The sequence below is a fragment of the Salmo salar genome, chromosome 07, assembly GCF_965601325.2.
Source record: "Salmo salar chromosome 07, fSalSal1, whole genome shotgun sequence".
NCBI lineage: Eukaryota > Metazoa > Chordata > Actinopteri > Salmoniformes > Salmonidae > Salmo > Salmo salar.
This window is the reverse complement of record NC_138297.1, coordinates 34,230,001-34,250,046: the sequence shown is the minus strand read 5'-3', so window position 1 is coordinate 34,250,046 and position 20,046 is coordinate 34,230,001. Positions and strand designations below refer to the sequence as shown.

The following is a 20,046-nucleotide window of genomic DNA, read 5'->3' as shown; positions in this document are numbered from 1 at the left end:
GGTCATACGAGATGGTAGCAGCAACATTATGTAAACAGCCTACCCGACCGCTCGGAGGCGTCCTCATGGTCCTAAAGCACATCGTTGCCTCGTTTTGTATCACATTCCAATGATAAAACTGGGGGGACAACAATTCAATTTCTGAATGTGGCCCTGTCCCCAGTGAAAGTTGCACCACTGACTGTGTAAATATACTGTATGTATTTAGAACAAAGCAAACAGCACTTTGGGACAGTAACGATTCTGTGTGAAATAGTTTTAATGTCTTCATTATTATTCTACAATGTAGAAAATAGTAAAAATAAAGAAAAACCCTAGAATGAGTAGTTGTGTCCAAACTTTTGACTGGTACTGTATATTAAGGTGTCTGTAATAGAATAAATTTGGCAAAAATATATGCAGACATTAATAAATGCATTTCTATAGCTTCCAAAATATAGTTTACATGGTGGGGGAGTGCCAAGATGGAGGCACAGTGGCTTCAACACAGCGCCACCTATCAGTCATTGAGTGTATGTATAATCATTGGTCACATCGAACTCTCCAAAATGTCAAATGTAATGTAAATCAAATGTATCCCATGACGTATTCTCTATCCACAGCTGTGATAGGATCATTGTTGTGGCCCGTATTCATAAAGTGCACACTGTAGCACCATATCAAAATGTAGCAAAACTTTTTGCAACGGAAAATGAAAACACACATACACGTTACCCACCTTTGGTAGTTTAGCTAACTTCCCCGTTCTGGTGTCTCTTATCTGGCTAATGTCAAGAATTTCCACTTCCTGAAAAAGAGAGAGATATGGAGGGACAGAATAAGAGAGAGTGAGAGAGAGAGAAATAAAGACAGAAAGGGATACAGATAAAGCATGTTAATACATGTCATTTTGGTCAGTCCCACATACATTACTTGAAAAAGGTTTTTCAGACAGACAGAAACAGAGAGAGATAGTGAGAGAGACAGACAGTGAGACAAGTAAGAAGAAGCAGGACAAAGAATAATAGAGCAATAGAACAAGAAAAGGAAGAGGAGTGAAATAGAAATGAAGTTTTTAATGCTTTTTACTACAGAGCTTAAAAGCCTTCTTCTTTTTCACCCCATTACTTCTCAATCACTCCTCCAACCCTTCATCCATTATTTCTAACCCCTCTCCTCCTGTCCCTCATGCAATCCCTCCTCTATCCCCTCATCCTTTTTCTATACCCTCTCTCCCCCTCCCCTTTCTTCCAACCCCATATCCTTTCTTTCTATCCTCTCATCCACCTCTCATCTTCCTTTCATCCCTCTCTCACAGACATAAACAGTATGTGAAGCGGAGCAGCTAAATGCTTTGAGGTTTCCGGGCACCTTCTATGGCTGTTCAAAGTCACACTGACAGACACTGAACATAACAGTGTACAAGACTGGGGGCTAGGTTGTAGGTCTGGGACATAGTCTGAGAAAGACTGGACATCAGGTGGAAAGAGGGATAGGAGACAGAGAAGGAAATAGGGAAGGAAGAAGTGAGAGGGAGGGAGAGAGAAAGGAGAAGGAGAGAAGGATGGACAGAAGAAAGGAGAGAGAGAAAGAAGAAAAAGGGAGGGAGAGGAGGAAGGAGGGAGAGAAAGAAGGAGAGGGAGGGAGAGAGAGAGAGGGGGGGCAACATGCTCGTAAATGGCACCATAAACAGAGTCGAGGCCACACTAAATATTTGTGCTGTTAAGCTGAAGGTCGTTCTGACTGTATTTCTCTATCTGACTCCCTCACTCTCCCTCTCTCTTTCCATCCAGACATCTTTCCAGAGTAGCGGTCATGAAAGGTTGGAGGTCAGGACCAGCAGACCAATGGGATTTGTTTCTGGTGCAGCCGGTCATTCCTGATTGGCCTGTGCGTAAATGTTACTTCCTGGGGACAATGCTTCTGGGTCGTTAGGACATTTATATTCTCTCCCTGAGGCAAACACACACACACACCTCTCCCAGAGGCCTTGGTTTCATTACAACATCGGCATGACAACTCCCTGGAGACCACAGCAACTGACACGCTAGCTAACCGACCTCCAAGAGTCCATCCCACATGTGGAGTATGTGTGTTAGAGAGACCCCTAATCACAGATCTAAATGGCCAGGTAAATACCAGGGCCCCTGGGTCACACACACAAGGTCACACACACACCCGCCCACAGACACTCCACGGTGATGCAGCAAGCTGACATATCCTCCAAATGTCCTGACTTGTTGTGTAACAGAGGGTCTCTCTCTCTGTTCGTTTGTTCCAGACACACATTCCAGGCATATTTTGGCCTGTACATGTTGTTGGCTCAGTGTGTAATAGTAAGCCTTTTCTATCATTACTACTACTATATGTTAGTGAAAGAGAAGGGGAAAACGAGATAGAGAGGGGGACAGAGAGAAAGTCATTGCAGCTAGACTGTATTATTCAATGCATTTTTACCTTGTGACAGCATTCTACTACAGTTCACACACTGGAATAATAGGCCTATGTGTAGGCCTGTAAGATACAGACATATTTCAGATGGCAGAAAGATAACATAGTTGGATTTTGAAACTTTTCCAAATTGGATGGATTGTTATTGATGTATTCTAAATAAGCAATAAGGCACGAGGGGGTGTGGTAAATGGCCAATATACCATGGCTAAGGGCTGTTCTTATGCACGACGCAATGTGGAGTCTCTGAATACAGCCCGTAGCCATGATATATTGGTTTTATACCACAAATTCCTGAGGTGCCTTATTACTATTATAAACTGGTTAACAACGTAATTAGAGCAGTAAAAATACATGTTTTGTCATACCCGTGGTATACGGTTTAATATACCACGGCTATCAGCCAATCAGCATTCAGGGCTCGAACCATCAAGTTTATAATGTGGCTTCTAATGTGGGAGTTCCATGTATTTAGGTCTGATATTTGTGAGGTTCCTGTGGAACCATTGAAACAGGACCTGCTCTCATGTGTCTGTCTAATTTTCTGGAATATTCATATGTCCTTATATCTGAAAGAAGAATCAGAGTGACCTATAACCATACACACACACACACACACACACACACACACACACACACACACACACACACACACACACACACACACACACACACACACACACACACACACACACAGAACTTCCTCTAATAATCGGTGGCAACCATCATTTCCTCCTTGTAAGAATAGAGGGGGTGGGGGGAGGAAGGGGTGGGTCAAGTTGCCCTTAGACAAAGCGGTTTTGATGCTTTTCCCACTAAAGCAACTAATGGATAAGGTTAGTAGTAAGCTGATCCTAGAGCTGAGTCTACAACTTCTACCTGGATAGGTGCCAACCACTGTCTAGGTGAGGAGGGAGGGAGGGAGGGAGGGAGGGAGGGAGGGAGGGAGGGAGGGAGGGAGGGAGGGAGGGAGGGAGGGAGGGAGGGAGGGGTGGACACTTTATATCCTTGTTACCTCTCTCTGTCTCTTCTCCAATTTCCTGCTTCTTTAATTTACACTACAAATCCCCATCTCCTTTACACTCTCTCTCTCTCCCTACCGAGAGAAAAGCATGAGGATGTTGGCGAATGGTAAAGAGGAGAGAGACAGAGAGTGAAGGAGGAAGACAGAAAGACAAGGGAGGGAGATAGACAGTATTATGACTAAATGATTATATCATAACACACGCGTAAACACAAAGTCATATTTTGAGTAACACACACACAAACAAATCAAATCAAAGTTTATTTGTCACGTGCGCCGAATACAACAGTGAAATGCTTACTTACAGGCTCTAACCAACAGTGCAAAAAAGGTATTAGGTGAACAATAGGTAAGTAAAGAAATAAAAACAACAGTAAAAAGACAGTGAAAAATAACAGTAGCGAGGCTATAACAGTAGCGAGGCTACTGTTATAGGCACCGGTTAGTCGTGCTGATTGAGGTAGTATGTACATGTAGATATGGTTAAAGTGACTATGCATATATGATGATCAGAGAGTAGCAGTAGCGTAAAAGAGGGGTTGGTGAGTGGTGGGTGGCGGGACACAATGCAGATAGCCCGGTTAGCCAATGTGTGGGAGTACTGGTTGGTCGGGCCAATTGAGGTAGTATGTACATGAATGTATAGTTAAAGTGACTATGCATATATGATAAACAGAGAGTAGCAACAGCGTAAAATAACCTTTTGAGGATCTGAGGACCCATGCCAAATCTTTTTAGTCTCCTGAGGGGGAATAGGCTGTGTCGTGCCCTCTTCACGACTGTCTTGGTGTGTTTGGACCATTCTAGTTTGTTGTTGATGTGGACACCAAGGAACTTGAAGCTCTCAACCTGCTCCACTACAGCCCCGTCGATGAGAATGGGGCGTGCTCAGTCCTGCTTTTCCTGTAGTACACAATCATCTCCTTAGTCTTGGTTATGTTGAGGGATAGGTTGTTATTCTGGCACCACTCCGCCAGGTCTCTGACCACCTCCCTATAGGCTGTCTTGTCGTTGTCGGTGATCAGGCATACCACTGTTGTGTCGTCTGCAAACTTAATGATGGTGTTGGAGTCATGCCTGGCCATGCAGTCGTGGGTGAACAGGGAGTAAAGGAGGGGACTGAGCATGCACCCCTGGGGGGCTCCAGTGTTGAGGATCAGCGTGGCAGATGTGTTGCTATCTAGCCTCACCACCTGGAGGGGCGGCCCGTCAGGAAGTCCAGGATCCAGTTGCAGAGGGAGGTGTTTAGTCCCAGGATCCTTAGCTTAGTGATGAGCTTTGAGGGTAATATGGTGTTGAACGCTGAGCTGTAATCAATGAATAGCATTCTCACATAAATGTTCCTTTTGTCCAGGTGGGAAAGGGCAGTGTGGAGTGCAATAGAGATTGCATCATCTGTGGATCTGTTTGGGGCGGTATGCAAATTGGAGTGGGTTTCTGGGATAGCGGTGATGATGTGAGCCATTACCAGCCTTTCAAAGCACTTCATGGCTACAGACGTGAGTGCTACGGATCTGTAGCCATTTAGGCAGGTTGCCTTCGTGTTCATGGGCACAGGGACTATTGTGGTCTGCTTGAAACATGTTGGTATTACAAACTCAATCAGGGACATGTTGAAAATGTCAGCGAAGACACCTGCCAGTTGGTCAGCACATGCCCAGAGCACACGTCCTGGTAATCCGTCTGGCCCCGCAGCCTTTTGTATGTTGACCTGTTTAAAGGTCTTACTCACGTCGGCTGCGGAGAGCATGATCTCACAGTCATCCGGAACAGCTGATGCTCTCATGCACGCCTCAGTGTTGCTTGAATCGAAGCGAGCATAGAAGTGATATAGCTCATCTGGTAGGCTCGTGTCACTGGGCAGCTCGCGTCTGTGATTCCCTTTGTAGTCTGTAATAGTTTGCAAGCCCTGCCACATAAGATGAGTGTCGGAGCCCTGTATTGACGCTTTTCCTGTTTGATGGTTCCTCGCAGGGCATAGCAGGATTTCTTATAAGCTTCCGGGTTAGAGTTCCGCACATTGAAAGCGGCAGCTCTAACCTTTAGCTCAGTGCGAATGTTGCCTGTAATCCATGGCTTCTGGTTGGGGTATGTACGTTCAGTCACTGTGGGGACGACGTCCTCGATGCACTTATTGATAAAGCCAGTGACTGATGTGGTGTACTCCTCAATGCCATCGGAAGAATCCCGGAACATGATAGCAAAACAGTCCTGTAGTTTAGCATCTGCTTCATCTGACCACTTTTTTATAGACCGAGTCACTGATGCTTCATGCTTCAATTTTTGCTTGTAAGCAGGAATTAAGAGGATAGAGTTGTGGTCGGATTTACCAAATGGAGGGCGAGGGAGAGCTTTGTACGCGTCTCTGCGTGTGGAGTACAGGTGATCTGGAATTTTTTCCCTCTGGTTGCACACACACACACATTTTAAATGACTCACACATACAGTGGGTAAAATAAGAAATCCCCCCTTGGATTTCTTCACATTTTGTGTCACAAAATGGGATTAAAATGGATTTAATTGTAATTTTGTAAACGATCTACAGAAAACACTGTAATGCCCCCAATTTTTTTTTACATTTCTTAAAATTTTTAAAAGAATTTAAACACTAATATAACTTGAGAAGGGCTTACCAAGAAAAACTTCCAAAAGGTCTATTTGGAGGCAGAAAAGAGTTGGAGCACTCAACAAAAAAAGCTGAGATCTTTTTATTTTAGCTCATTTTACAGGATGACAACAGGTGACTCAATTGGTATCCTGACACTAGCCTGGAGGGGAGTGTATCTTGCCTCACTGAGTCTAAGGGAGCAATTGAAATTTACACAATTGTTACCCAGAGGAAAATGGGGGAGGGTCATGCTTTTTCAATTTCCATCAGGGAGAGGGTTTAGTATTTTTAAAACGTTTTGTCCAGGGGAGGGCCATTTAATTTGTAATCGATTAAATGTCATATTGCGCAGGGTTTGAGAATTAGTTACTTATTATATCTCGATGTGTGCCCGATGATGCCCCTCATCCCTGATTCTCTGCTGGGCGCACAATATCAAGTGTGCCTAGTATGGTCTCAGTCAAATGATCCATAGCCTATACCATAGGGTGTAGGCCTAGGCTATAAGAAGAGCAGGACACAGGGCAAAGTTATATATCTAAGAAAATGTACTTCTTTCCCAAGTTTTTGCGCTGTTGGGATGGTGTATATAAAACTAGGCTACACTGTGTTACACACTGCAATGGATAATGTCACACACTGATCTGCTTCACCTGTTTTTGTGATTGTCTCCACCCCCCTCCAGGTGTCGCCCATCTTCCCCATTATCCCCTGTGTATTTATACCTGTGTTCTCTGTTTGTCTGTTGCTAGTTTGTCTTGTTTGTCAAGTCAACCAGTGGTTTTTGTCTCAGCTCCTGGTTTTCCCCAGTCTCACTTTTTTTCACCCTCCTGGTTTTGACCCTTGCCTGTCCTGTCTGTCCATGGTCCTGGAGTGAGCCCACTCCTCCAGACTGGCCTGCCACCTGGGCTCCCTCCGGACCCTGGCTTTTGTGTGACGACGCTTTTGGTAGCCCACCATGGTCCCTGACATCAGCGCATTCGTTGCCGCTTGCACGGTGTGTGCACAAAACAAGACTCCTCGACAAGCTCCGGCTGGTCTCCTCCAACCTCTGCCTGTCCCTCACCGTCCCTGTTCCCACATCTCCCTGGACTTTGTCACGGGTCTGATGGCAACACCGCCATCCTGACTTTGGTGGATCGGTTTTCCAAAGCCGCCCACTTCATTCCTCTCCCCAAACTACCCTCTGCCAAGGAGATGGCCCAGCTCATGTTGCAGCATGTCTTCCGGATTCATGGACTGCCGGTCGACATGGTCTCTGACCGGGGCCCTCAGTTCTTGTCTCGGTTCTGGAAGGCGTTCTACACCCTCACTGGTTTGTCGGCCAGCCTGTCCTCCGGATTCCACCCCCAGTCCAACAATCAGTCAGAGTGAGCCAACCAGGATCTGGAGACTATTCTGCACTGCCTGGTCTCTGCCAACCCCACCTCCTGGAGCCAGCAGCTGGTGTGGGTTGAATACACCTGCAACACCCTTCCCTGCTCTGCCACGGGCCTATCTCCTTTTTAGTGTTCCCTGGGGTATCAGCCCCCGCTCTTCCCCGAGCAGGAGGAAGAGGTTGGCATTCCTTCTGCCCAGATGTTTTTCCGCCGCTGTCATCATACCTGGAGGGAAGCCCGGTCGGCCCTCAAGACCACCTCCAGGTATCGACGACAATCGGATTGCCATCGAGCCCCGGCTCCCCGGTATCATCTCGGGCAGAAGGTATGGTTATTCACCCGGGATCTGCCCCTCCGGGTGGAATCCCGCAAGCTCTCACCCCAGTTTATCGGCCCATTTCCCATTATCAAAATGATTAGCCCCTTTGCTGTTTGTCTTCTGTTGCCCCGTAGCCTTCGTATACATCCCACCTTTCATGTGTCAAGAGTTAAACCCATGTCTCACAGCCCTTTGTCTCCTGTTTCCTGCTTGTGGTGCCTAACCAATGGCTATGCTGTGTACAGTGGCACTTCAGGAGGCGAGTCAAAGGCTTCTTCTGAAAAAAGTTGTATTTGTCCCAAAAAATAAATAGCTGTGCACGGGGCCTGGGTCTATATGTTCAGTATTGTAATTTAAACAATATGTTTTGTTGCCCATAATGAAGCTATTTATCAGAGTTATTAACCTCACAATAAGCCAAATTCGAGTAATTTACATAACTTTCATTACTATGAAGTGGCAGCATGGGTGCTGAAAGTAGGCTAATTCGAGAAGGCCTAATTCATGTCAACAGTCTTCTTATTTGACTTTAGGCTACTAACAATGAGAGGGCTTTGTATTGGAGCCTATTTCTTCCTATTCAAGAAATAAGAGGTAGGCTAACCTGTTTGACAGATTCAATTATAGTCTACTAACCATAGATTTTGTCAGCCAATTCCTTCAGTCACCATGCACCATGCGTGTGTTAAGTTAAAACCAGGGCTGGAATTGAGGGGGTATGTGAGGGTATTGTGGCTTTTAAAGAAAATAGCTAAAAGCATAGGTCTTTTTAGCTTAAAACCTCTTGCGGATCATTGGGACGCTAGCATCCCAATGATCCTACGCTAGCGTCCCATCCTCAAAAGCGATGCAAATCTATGCGAGTTTACAACATTGCCCTCGCATTTGTTTTCGCCTTGAACGCAATCTAGTCAATTCGGTTACGCACAGTATGCCGCTACCCAAGAAGTGTGACACTTGTGTCCATTGTGACAACACAACCAATACTTCACCACCCGAGAATAGGAAAGAATACAAAATCCAAAGCTTTATTAATTGTAGCATCACAAATGTTATATACATGCTCAAATGCATCTGCGGGGCTGCTTATATTGGTCAGACATTGAAACTCCGCATCACAGAACATAAGGCGTAATAAAAACATGGACTGACATTGCGTGCCACTGCTAAAACCAACCATGGCTCACCTTCCTCCCTGCGCTTTGTAGCCATAGAACATGTCCACATTTCACAAAGACGAGGTGACATCGTACATAAACTAAAACAAAGAGGCATTCTGGCAGTACTCCTTAGACACTGCATCCTAACAGGCTAAACAATGATTTTTCAATGTCCTCGTTTCTGTAATGTGGTTGCCTCGATTTTTGGGGTCTCTGTGTCTTCGGACACCTATTTGTATTTTGACATGGCCTATTGATTAACAAGACACATCATTTATCTTATCATTAGTATTATTTTGTGCTATATGTTTCCCATTGTATCAATGGGCCATAAGGGTATAAATAGGAGCTAAGTGAAATGGTCACTCTGAGGAAGACATCAGCTTGACGTCGAAACGTCAGTCACCTGATCTCATCCTGTACAATGGATAAAGTGAGCTAAAATAAATACATCTGAGGTTTTTTGTTGTTGAGTGCTCCAACTCCTTTCTGCTTTGAATTAGTCATTTTTTACTTTTTCTTGGTAAGCCCTTCTCATGACTTTTGTCATTGTTGTTGAGCACCCCACATTTCCTTTGTTTGCTGAAATGCGAAGGCCCACCTGAACTCTTACTAATATACTTTGATTAGATAAGTATTCACGCCACTGAGTCAATGCATGTTAGAAACACCTTTGGCAGCATGTATAGCTGTGAGTCTTCTTGGGTACTTCTCTAAGAGCTTTGCACACCTTGATTGTGCAATATTTTCCCATTATTCTTTTCATAATTCTTCAAGCTCTGTCAATGTGTTGGGGGTCATGGCTAGACAGCAATTTTCAAGTCTTACCATAGATTTTCAAGCAGACTTAAGTAAAACACTTAACTTGGCCACTCAGGAACATTCACCGTCTTCTTGGTAGATTTGACCTCGTGTTGTAGTTTATTGTCCTGCTGAAAGGTGAATTCCTCTCCCAGTGTCGGGTGTAAAGTAGACTGAAGCAGGTTGTCCTCTAGGATTTTGCCTGTGCTTAGCTCAATCTCATTTATTTTAATCCTGAAAAACTCCCCAGTCTTTGCCGATGTCCAGCATACCCATAATCAATGTTCCCTCTAAGCCCGCACGCAGCTCCACCCGGAGTGCCGCGCAGAAGAAATATCAGCCCGTGCAGAGAAGCACGAGATTGAACTTCAATAAACTTTCTAGTTTTCCTCTTTAGTTAACACTATCAACGTTTCCCTCTACTGTGCAAATTGTGATCGAATCAACACAATATTAGGCACTTTCAATGCAACATACCGAAACAAAACAAACTATGCAAGAGATTTTCTTGTAGGCAGAGCGCATTGGAATAGGATTCTATTGCATTGACAGGCACGGGCCATACTCTACACAGACCAGTTCGCCATAACCAATCAGAGCTACAGTATCCCTATATGCAAACAGACCATTGCCATATATTGATCTGTGCCATTCACTTTGAACTGGACTGTGTTTACAGTATGAGTGATCAAAAGTAGATGCGCAAAGCAAGAGCTGCATGTAGCCATGTGTGTACATGTGTTCAAATTCTTTGCTAGTAAGTAGGTTATTAGTCCAGTTATAGCTAATTTCTAGTCAGCGATGGGGGAGTGGTTGCTTCCTACAAGAGCGCAAATGTGTGCATTTCTATCCATCTTTGAAAAGCAAGTCAGGTAAAGAGCTAGTTTTCCTGTCTTAAAGGGACAGTGTTGTATTTTGAGACAGGCTTGAATAAGCTAAGTGGCAAATAGGCAGAGGGTAGCATCATTTGTCAGATTTTAATAAGTGGTTTCTTGCATCAAACAACACAACATTTTCAGTCACATCCTTGTCCGAAGGACAAGTGGATAAACAGGTTAATGTCAATCTCTACATTTTTTTAAATGTTACAGGATGCATTTTCTCCATTGTTTTTTATGGTAGGCCACTCTGATAGGCCTACAATATGATCAAATAGCCACAGTAGCCTACTCGGCCACTGTTATTACTGTAACTTAAAGCGGATACAGCCTCAGTTTGTGCTCAGCAGACCTGAAATTTGCTCAGTGCCTTGGGAACATTGCTCATAACATGATGCAGCCACCACCATGCTTGAAAATCATGAGGCAGTTACACAGTGATGTGTTGTGTTTGTCCCAAATCTAAAGCTTCACATTTAGGCCAAAAAGATTATTCCTTTTGTTTTCTTATAGTATAACTTTAGTGCCTTGTTGCACACATATTCTGTATATTTCTAATGTTCTTTTCACTCTGTCACTTAGGTCACTATTGTGGAGTAGCTACAATGTTGTTGATCCATCCCCAGTTTTCTCTGTAGCTGTGTTAAAATCACCATTGGCCTCACATGTTTTACCTTTATTTAACTAGGCAAGTCAGTAAAGAACAAATTATTATTTACAATGACAGCCTACACCGGCCAAACCCAGACAACGCTGGGCCAACTGTGCACTGCCCTATGGGACTCCATGGTTGTGATAAAGCCTGGATTTGAACCAGGGTGTCTGTAGTGACGCCTCAAGCACTGAGATGCAGTGCCTTAGACCACTGCGCCACTCAGGATCCTTTTGGGAGGGTGGCCTGGTGTCAAGAAGGGCAGCAAAGAAGCCACTTCTCTCCAGGAAAAACATCAGGGACAGACTGATATTCTGCAAAAGGTACAGGGATTGGACTGCTGAGGACTGAGGTAAGGTAATTTCCTCTGATGAATCCCCTTTCCGATTGTTTGGGGCATCCGGAAAAAAGCTTGTCCGGAGAAGACAAGGTGAGTGCTACCATCAGTCCTGTGTCATGCCAACAGTAAAGCATCCTGAGACCATTCATGTGTGGGGTTGGTTCTCAGCCAAGGGACTGGGCTCACTCACAATTTCGCCTAGGAACACAGCAATGAATAAAGAATGGTACCAACACATCCTCCGAAAGCAACTTCTCCCAACCATCCAGGAACAGTTTGGTGACGAACAATGCCTTTTCCAGCATGATGGAGCACCTTGCCATAAGGCAAAAGTGATAACTAAGTGGCTCGGGGAACAAAACATTGATATTTTGGGTCCATGGCCAGGAACCTCCCCAGACCTTAATCCTATTGAGAACTTGTGGTCAATCCTCAAGAGGCTGGTGGACAAACAAAAACCCACACATTCTGACAAACTCCAAGCATTGATTATGCAAGAATGGGCTGCCATCAGTCAGGATGTGGCCCAGAAGTTAATTGACAGCATGCCAGGGCGGATTGCAGAGGTCTTGAAAAAGAAGGCTCAATGTAATTCATGTAATTGTCAATAAAAGCCTTTGACACTAATGAAATGCTTGTAATTATACTTCGGTATTTAATAGTAACATCTGACAAGAATATCTAAAGACACTGAAGCAGCAAACCTTGTGGAAATTAATATTTATGTCATTCTCAAAACTTTTGGCCACGACTGTACATAGCTAGACATGAGCACCTAGACATGATCGCCTTGTCTCACCAACAGTACACATTCACAAACATTCTCATCAGAGGAGTCTGGTTTGATGTTGATGATGTGTTTTCTTGTATGCCAAATAAGCCACATATTGTTGTTGTGGGGGGAGGCCAGAGGGAGGTGCTCATTTTGGAAGTGGGTTTCGACTCTTACATGGTCCAGACCTTTGCTGAAATACCAGCCCCTCGTGTCATGCCTGAACAGCCTCAGTTATCAGTCCAAGCTTGTGGTGCTGATATTTGGGATGTACATAGGCTGACAGTACGTGACCTTCAGATTGCCGGCCTGCATAAGACAAAGAAAAATCAGCTAGTGAGGTACTGCTCCATGTCAGCGGTCATGGGCAGACTTGTTGTGTGGAGAAGAAAGTGCTTTCTGTATCCACAAGTGTCCAGATATCCATGCCTTTTGAAATGTTTGTCTTAATGTATATATATATATGTGTGTGTGTGTGTGTGTGTGTATGTGTGTGTGTGTGAGAGTGTGTGAGAACACAGAGCATATGAGGAAAGGAATGAGAGAGAGAGAGAAAATAGGGGAAACTCACATTATCATCCAACACACTCACTTCCTTCCTGGGTGTGTATCCCACAGAGTGACCATGCAAAGATCTGTGTGTGTGTGTGTGTGTGTGTGTGTGTGTGTGTGTGTGTGTGTGTGTGTGTGTGTGTGTGTGTGTGTGTGTGTGTGTGTGTGTGTGTGTGTGTGTGTGAGTCCAAACTAAATCCTCAATGGATTATAATTTCAGACAAAAAGGCTCATCAAAGGAACATGTGAACATGTTGCAGCCTCAGTCTTCAACTGGTTGTAGGAGAGGTGTGGACTAGAGTCACATGACTTGGACTCGAGTCAGACTCGAGTCACAAATATGATGACTTGCAACTCGACTTTGACTTTAACACCAATGACTCGTGACTTGACTTGGACTTGAGCCTTATGACTCGACCTGACTTGATACCCTGCCCAAGCCCAAATATTACAAATTATGCTATTAAAAAAAGTGTGCAGCGCATCAACTCTTCATTTAACGGATTACAGTTTGAATTGGACAGTAGCCAATCAAATTGTGCCAGCTGAGAAAAAGTTGTGCGTGGCAGTGCAGAGGAACGTCGGCGGGTGAATTCAGATGGAGCCCTTGGAAAGATGATACCCAAAATTATTATTTCCGGATGTAAAGACAACACTGTATCAACAAAAAGTGTATTGCAACTTGCAAAACACCCGGGAAGAAAATTACAGACGGAGGCGCAACAATTTCCAACTTTGTTCGACATTTGAAGCTGCCCAAAGAACGGTAAGTCGTGGCTAATATAGCCGACAGCTATATATTTTTATTACTTTACTAGTGTATCATGTAGGCTAGCGTAACGTTAAATCAATGAGCCTCCACACAGTCAGTCAGTGCGGGAATGTGATCATTGCACCCAAGATTGAGCTACAACTGGCTAGGCAGTTGGTAGCCTAAATCTTGCCTGATTGATGTTACTACTGTTCCTAAAACCATAGACATACATGGGGGGGGGGGGGTTTCCATGCGAAAATGTTATATACTAACTATTACTCTTGTTAAAATATGAAATGGTATTACATTTGATGAAGAGCACATTATGACTTGTTTAGGACTCGAAACTCAAAGTTTAGGACTCGAGACTTGACTTGATACTTGACTGTCTTGACTTGAGACTTGACTCGGACTTGCCTGTCTTGACTTGGGACTTGACTTGGGACTTGAGTGCTAAGACTTAAGACTTGTGACTTGTAAAACAATGACTTGGTCCCACCTCCGGGTTATAGTGACACACAAATAACAGACTCTCCATAACTATTACTACTAACACTTAGTAATACCCTGGAGATAACATGACAGCCAGAGATAGAACACTGGAGGACATGAGAGGAGAGAGAGGGAGGAAAGAGGGAGAGCAGGGAAAGGAGGCAGAGAGAGAGAGAGATGAAAAGGGGATATGCTCAGTGAAAAGGGGAGTTTAAGGAATTTGGGCACACCAGATCCCCAAACCTCCTCTCTTCTCTGTCTGAACAACATCCTGCCCTGTTTCCCACGCTAGAAAGAGAGAGAAAGAGGAGAGAGACAGGAGAGAAAGAAGAGAGAGATACAGAAAGAGAGAAATATAGAGGGAGAGAGATAAATGGAGACTGAAATGCAGCAGTTGATGGAACAGAATGAGGGAAAGAGAAAGTGGGGAAATTTTGTTTAACGTTTTTTTAGCCAGGGAGTAATGCTGAGACCACAGTCTCTTTTGCATATGAGCCCTAAAACTAGAGGAGGGAGGGAGGGAGGGAGGGAGGGAGGGAGGGAGGGAGGGAGGGAGGGAGGGAGGGAGGGAGGGAGGTGGAGAGAGCGAGGAAGAGTCATCCGTCAGTTTATAGAAAAGGAAGAAGTTTGTTGCCTGCTCTCTTCTACTAATGACAACCAGATGGCCCTGAGGCAGAGGGAGGGAGGGAGAGAGGAGTGGGAAGTAAGGAGGGAGAGAGGCAGACAGGAAGGGAGAGAGAGAGAATTGTTAGTGCTAAGCGATTAGTCATTTTTGAGGTTGGTTTGGTTTTGGTTCAATTAATAAAAACATTTCACGGTTTTGATTATTTTTTTAAACATTAAATGCATTATGAAATAATGACATTCAAATGATTAGATCTTTTGAATGGAAACACCGAAGCCTAAAATATTGAAGATATTCCATTGAAAAGATCTACATAGAAAAATAGGAAATTACTAGTAAATAATAATATATTTCAGTTGTGGATATGTGACACATTTCAGGAAGCAAGGCGTATGTCACACGTTACTACTTCACAGGAGAGGTATTATAGTGTATTTTATTTTCTATCAAAATGCATTTTTTGTAGAAAGCCTTCTGGCACGTGAACTTTTATGTGCCTTAAAAACAAATGTGTATGCCATCTGTTAATATGAAGAAAACATTTCAATTACGAGCCTAGATGGTTTATCCACAGAAAACGTCAGGAACCTTCCCGCTAGCCATGATTGGCTGAGATAATGGATGGGCTGGACATGTCGGGAAATGAGTTTGGATTGGTCTGTCATGTATCATGCTTCTGTCTATAACGTGAGCGGCTCAGTATGTGTTGATAATCCTTTCTACCTCAGATTTTTTGAAAGATATCATGAAGAACTGCAAATGTGTTGATACTGCTCTCAACTTTGCTACCCAGAATTTAACAGGAGCTATCGACAAAGAGCATTTGGAAAAACTTATGATGGGCTACTTTCTGCACACCATAGAAAAGTTTGTGGTCATACGCACATCCTTTAAAACATAGGTGCTGGGCTAATAAAGAATACTAGTATAAAACAAGAAGGCCCGCACACTGTTAAAGCTCCAAATTCACTGCTTTATTGACAACATTTCGATCTGAAACGGATCTTCGTCAGGTCAAACACATCCCAAAATATACACATTTCACCTCACATGTTGGATGGTGGGTCCAAAAAACATTTGTATATCTCTAATAATTAAATAACAATGAGAGGGGTGCATGTAATGGTTCCAGAAAATAATATACACTACCATTCAAAAGTTTGGGGTCACTTAGAAATGTCTTGTTTTTTAAAGAAAAGCACATTTTTTGTCAATTAAAATAATATCAAATTGATCGGAAATACAGTGTAGACATTGTTAATGTTGTAAATGGCTATTGCAGCTGGAAACGGCAGATTTTTAATGGAATATCTACATAGGCGTAAAAAGGCCCATTATCAGCAACCATCACTCCTGTGTTCCAATGGCACGTTGTGTTAGCTAATCCAAGATTAAATGCTAATTGATCATTAGAAAACCCTTTTGCAATTATGTTAGCACAGCTGAATACTGTTGTGCTCATTAAAGAAGCAATAAAACGGACCTTCTTTAGACTAGTTGAGTATCTGGAGCATTAGCATTTGTGGGTTCGATTACAGGCTCAAAATGGCCAGAAACAAAGACCTTTCTTCTGAAAATCGTCAGTCTATTCTTGTACTGAGTAATGAAGGCTATTCCATGTGAGAAATTGCCAAGAAACTGAAGACCTCCTACAACGCTCTGTACTACTCCCTTCACAGAACAGCACAAACTGGCTCTAACCAGAATAGAAAGAGAAGTGGGAGGCCCCGGTGCACAACTGAGCAAGAGGACAATTGCATTAGAGTGTCTAGTTTGAGAAACAGACGCCTCACTGTCCTCAACTGGTAGCTTCATTAAATAGTACCCGCAAAACACCAGTCTCAACGTCAACAGTGAAGAGGCGACTCCGGGATGCTGGCCTTCTAGGCAGAGTTCCTCTGTCCAGTGTCTCTGCTCTTTTGCCCATCTTAATCTTTTATTTTTATTGGCCAATCAGAGATATAGCTTTTTCTTTGCAACTCTGCCTAGAAGGCAAATGTAGCTAGCCAGTTTAGCCTACTAAAACAACCTGCTCAAACAGAGGGATGCTATCTTAGCTAGCTGGCTATGACTATCCAACACAACACTGGAACTCTTCCAAGTAAATTTTTTTATTATTTTTTATTTGCCCTTTATTTAACTAGGCAAGTCAGTTAAGAACAAATTCTTATTTTCAATGACGGCCTAGGAACAGTGGGTTAACTGCCTTGTTCAGGGGCAGAACGACAGATTTTTTTTACCTTGCCTTAAGGAGGTAAAACTAATTTACTTGCCATCGGGGACCATTGGTGTAACTGCTAAACTGCTTGCTGGCTGTACACTGTACTGCATGATTGTAGCAGGTTTACTAACGCGTTAGTTATAGTAGCTATGTTGACTATGCTGTTAGCTAATATGGTGACAATGAAGTAGGCTGTATGTAGCGGTTATGAGATTAATGTTTGGCTTGGAAATATTTTTTCACCTGGTCACAGACAGCTGATGTGTTGTGCACTGAAGTCCACATGCAAGGGAAAAGGTGAGAGGAGTAGAGTACGTAGATGCGAGAAGGAATTATACAATGAGCAAAATGATCATGCTGTTTGTATGTGGTGGCTATGAAAGTGAACTTTCATTGCAGGGGTGTATTCAATCCTCCAATTCTGTTGAAAAAAAATCTTAAAATGGAAGCAAACAATACTAAACGGGAAAAACATACCTTTATTTGTCCAATATAAACTCGTTTGCAACTGTTGGACTAATGATTACACCCTAGATCAGTTATATGCAGGCAAAAGTGTGCAAGGCGGTAACGAATGTGTCACTGTCTGTCACCTTGATTACTCAAAAATGTTTCTCGACCTGTGCACCTACGTTATAATCTTTTATTCATAGGTTAGGTTGTAGCAACCTCATAGTGGGTATAGGGAAAATTATATATCATATTATCATATAGTGTTACATTGAGCTGGAATATGAATGACAGTCATCCAATATGCTGTAATAGAAATAAGGCCATCCTTATAAAAAAATAAGTGTCCTCCCTAATCTTAAACGTCACCAACCGCCACTGTTGTCTACATTCCTCTCTCATTCAGCAGCATGTACTGTTGCAGGAGTAAAAGTGTATCCATCTGTGTCCGAGCCGGAAAAAAAACAGGCTCAATGGATTATGGTCATTGTAGTTAATTACCACGTTTCTGCACTGAACTAGGTTGCATATTTAACGCTCTTCAGCCCATCGTCCCATATAGTTCTTGACATCATTTCGCTCTTAAATGATTTGATTTCTCTCTAGAGAAATGGCTCGTTGGGATCACAATAAAAAAAAATGGAATTCAAGTAATTAAACAGACATCGGTCAATTAGTTGTTTAATAACCAAAATAATACAAACAAAAAATTGGTTAAATCACTCAGCACTAATAATTTGGGCATGGAATATCAAACAAGTAATAATATATCTAATTTGTATAGCACTTTTTTTAACCTTTATTTAACTAGGCAAGTCAGTTAAGAACAAATTCTTATTTTCAATGACGGCCTAGGAACACTGGGTTAACTGCCTTGTTCAGGGGCAGAACGACAGATGTTTACCTTGTCAGCTCGGGGATTCGATCTTGCAACCTTTCGGTTACTAGTCCAACGCTCTAACCACTAGGCTACCTGCCGCCCCCAAAAAATGTCATTACAGCAAGAATCTCAAAGACGCTCTCATAACAGAAAAAAATTACATTTCAGTTAGCCTTTTGACAGTTCTGGGTGGAAGATCTTTCAACGTCATCCACAGAGACAGGAGCAAGTACAACAGATCACATCCTGTGTCCGATCCACACTCCATGTGCACCTTCCTCACCTGCACCTTCCAAGCCTCTTTTGACTGAGGCCCAGATGAAGGGTTGAGCAGGGGGGAAAACGATGGTCAGATGATTCAGGGGGGAAACAAGTCATGAGACAGGTCAACTCTTGCCATCCCCAGTCGTAGACTCCTTGGTAAAGCCCTCCGAAAAACATGTAGCATCCACCTGGATGAAGCCATGCAGCCACTAAGCTTAGGCTGCATGAAGCTCACTACAGTCAAAAGGGATAGTCCACTTTGGAATAAACTAATCAGGAAAAACTTTAATGATCCTTTGTCATCTTCAACAATCAACCCAGCAAATTAAAATTGGTTCTGTGAATGTTCCCAGAACATTCACATTCATTCAAGCCCAGTCAAGTTGGTTGTTCGTCATTGCTAGACAGCCATTTTCAAGTCTCGTCATAGATTTTCAAGCCGATTGAAGTTAAAACTAACTCGGCCACTCAGGAACATTCAATGTCATCTTGGTAAGCAACCCAAGTGTATTTGGTGTTTTAGGTTATTGTCCAGTGTCCATTGGAAAGAAGACTGAACCAAGTTTTCCTCTAGAATTTTGCCTGTGCTTTTATTTTTATCCTTTAAAAAAAACTCCCTAGTCCTTTCCAGCTTCCACCCGTTTACGCAACGCTGCACTGGCCACTTTAATAATGGAACACTAGTCACTTTAATAATGTTTACATACTGCTTTACTCATCTTATGTTTATACTGTATTCAATTCTACTATATTTTAGTCAATGCCACTGACATTGCTCAATCTAATATTTACATATATCTTAATTCATTCTTTTACTTTTAGATTTGTGTGTATTCTTGTGAATCATTTTTAGATATTACTGCACTGTTAGATACTACTGCATTGTTTGGAGCTACGAACACAAGAATTTAGCTAAACCCACAATAACATCTGCCTGTGACCAAAAACATTTGATTTGATAACATGATGCAGCCACCACCATGCTTGAAAATATGAAGAGTTGTTAGGTACTTAGTGATGTGATGTGTTGGATTTGACCCAAACATAACACTTTGTATTAAAGCAAATTTATTGGTTACTGACTCAAGACATATCAGCTTTTCATTTAAAATTAATATGCACACGTTTTGAAAAGCATTATTCCACTTTGACATTATGGAATTTCATTTAATCCATTTTAAGTTCAGGCGGTAACAACAAAACATTTTTTTTTCAGTTACAGACTGAATAAAAAAAGGATTACATTGAAATGTTGTTACACTGGCCTACACACAATATCCCATAATGTCATAATGGAATGACATTTTTACAAATTAATTATAACTGAAAAGCTGAAATGTCATCAGTCAATAAGTATTCAATCCCTTTGTTATGGCAAGCCTAAATAAGCTCAACAGTAAAAATGTGCTTAATAAATCACACAATAAGTTGCATGGAATCATTCT

At 42.8% G+C, this 20,046-nt stretch overlaps 1 protein-coding gene across 2 annotated transcripts in view; it reads right to left on the bottom strand.

Annotated features, from left to right (window-relative positions):
- LOC106591031 (1-phosphatidylinositol 4,5-bisphosphate phosphodiesterase beta-3) overlaps positions 1-20,046 on the bottom strand; it is a 127,580-nt gene that overhangs the window by 70,929 nt on the left and 36,605 nt on the right. For both annotated transcript variants that reach the window (XR_014392908.1, XM_045721871.2), the window contains exon 3: positions 719-787. Coding sequence is in view for 1 of the 2 variants with exons in the window: in XM_045721871.2 (XP_045577827.2) it covers positions 719-787 (69 nt within the window). In the remaining variant the exon portion in view is untranslated. The remainder of the gene's footprint in view (positions 1-718; positions 788-20,046) is intronic.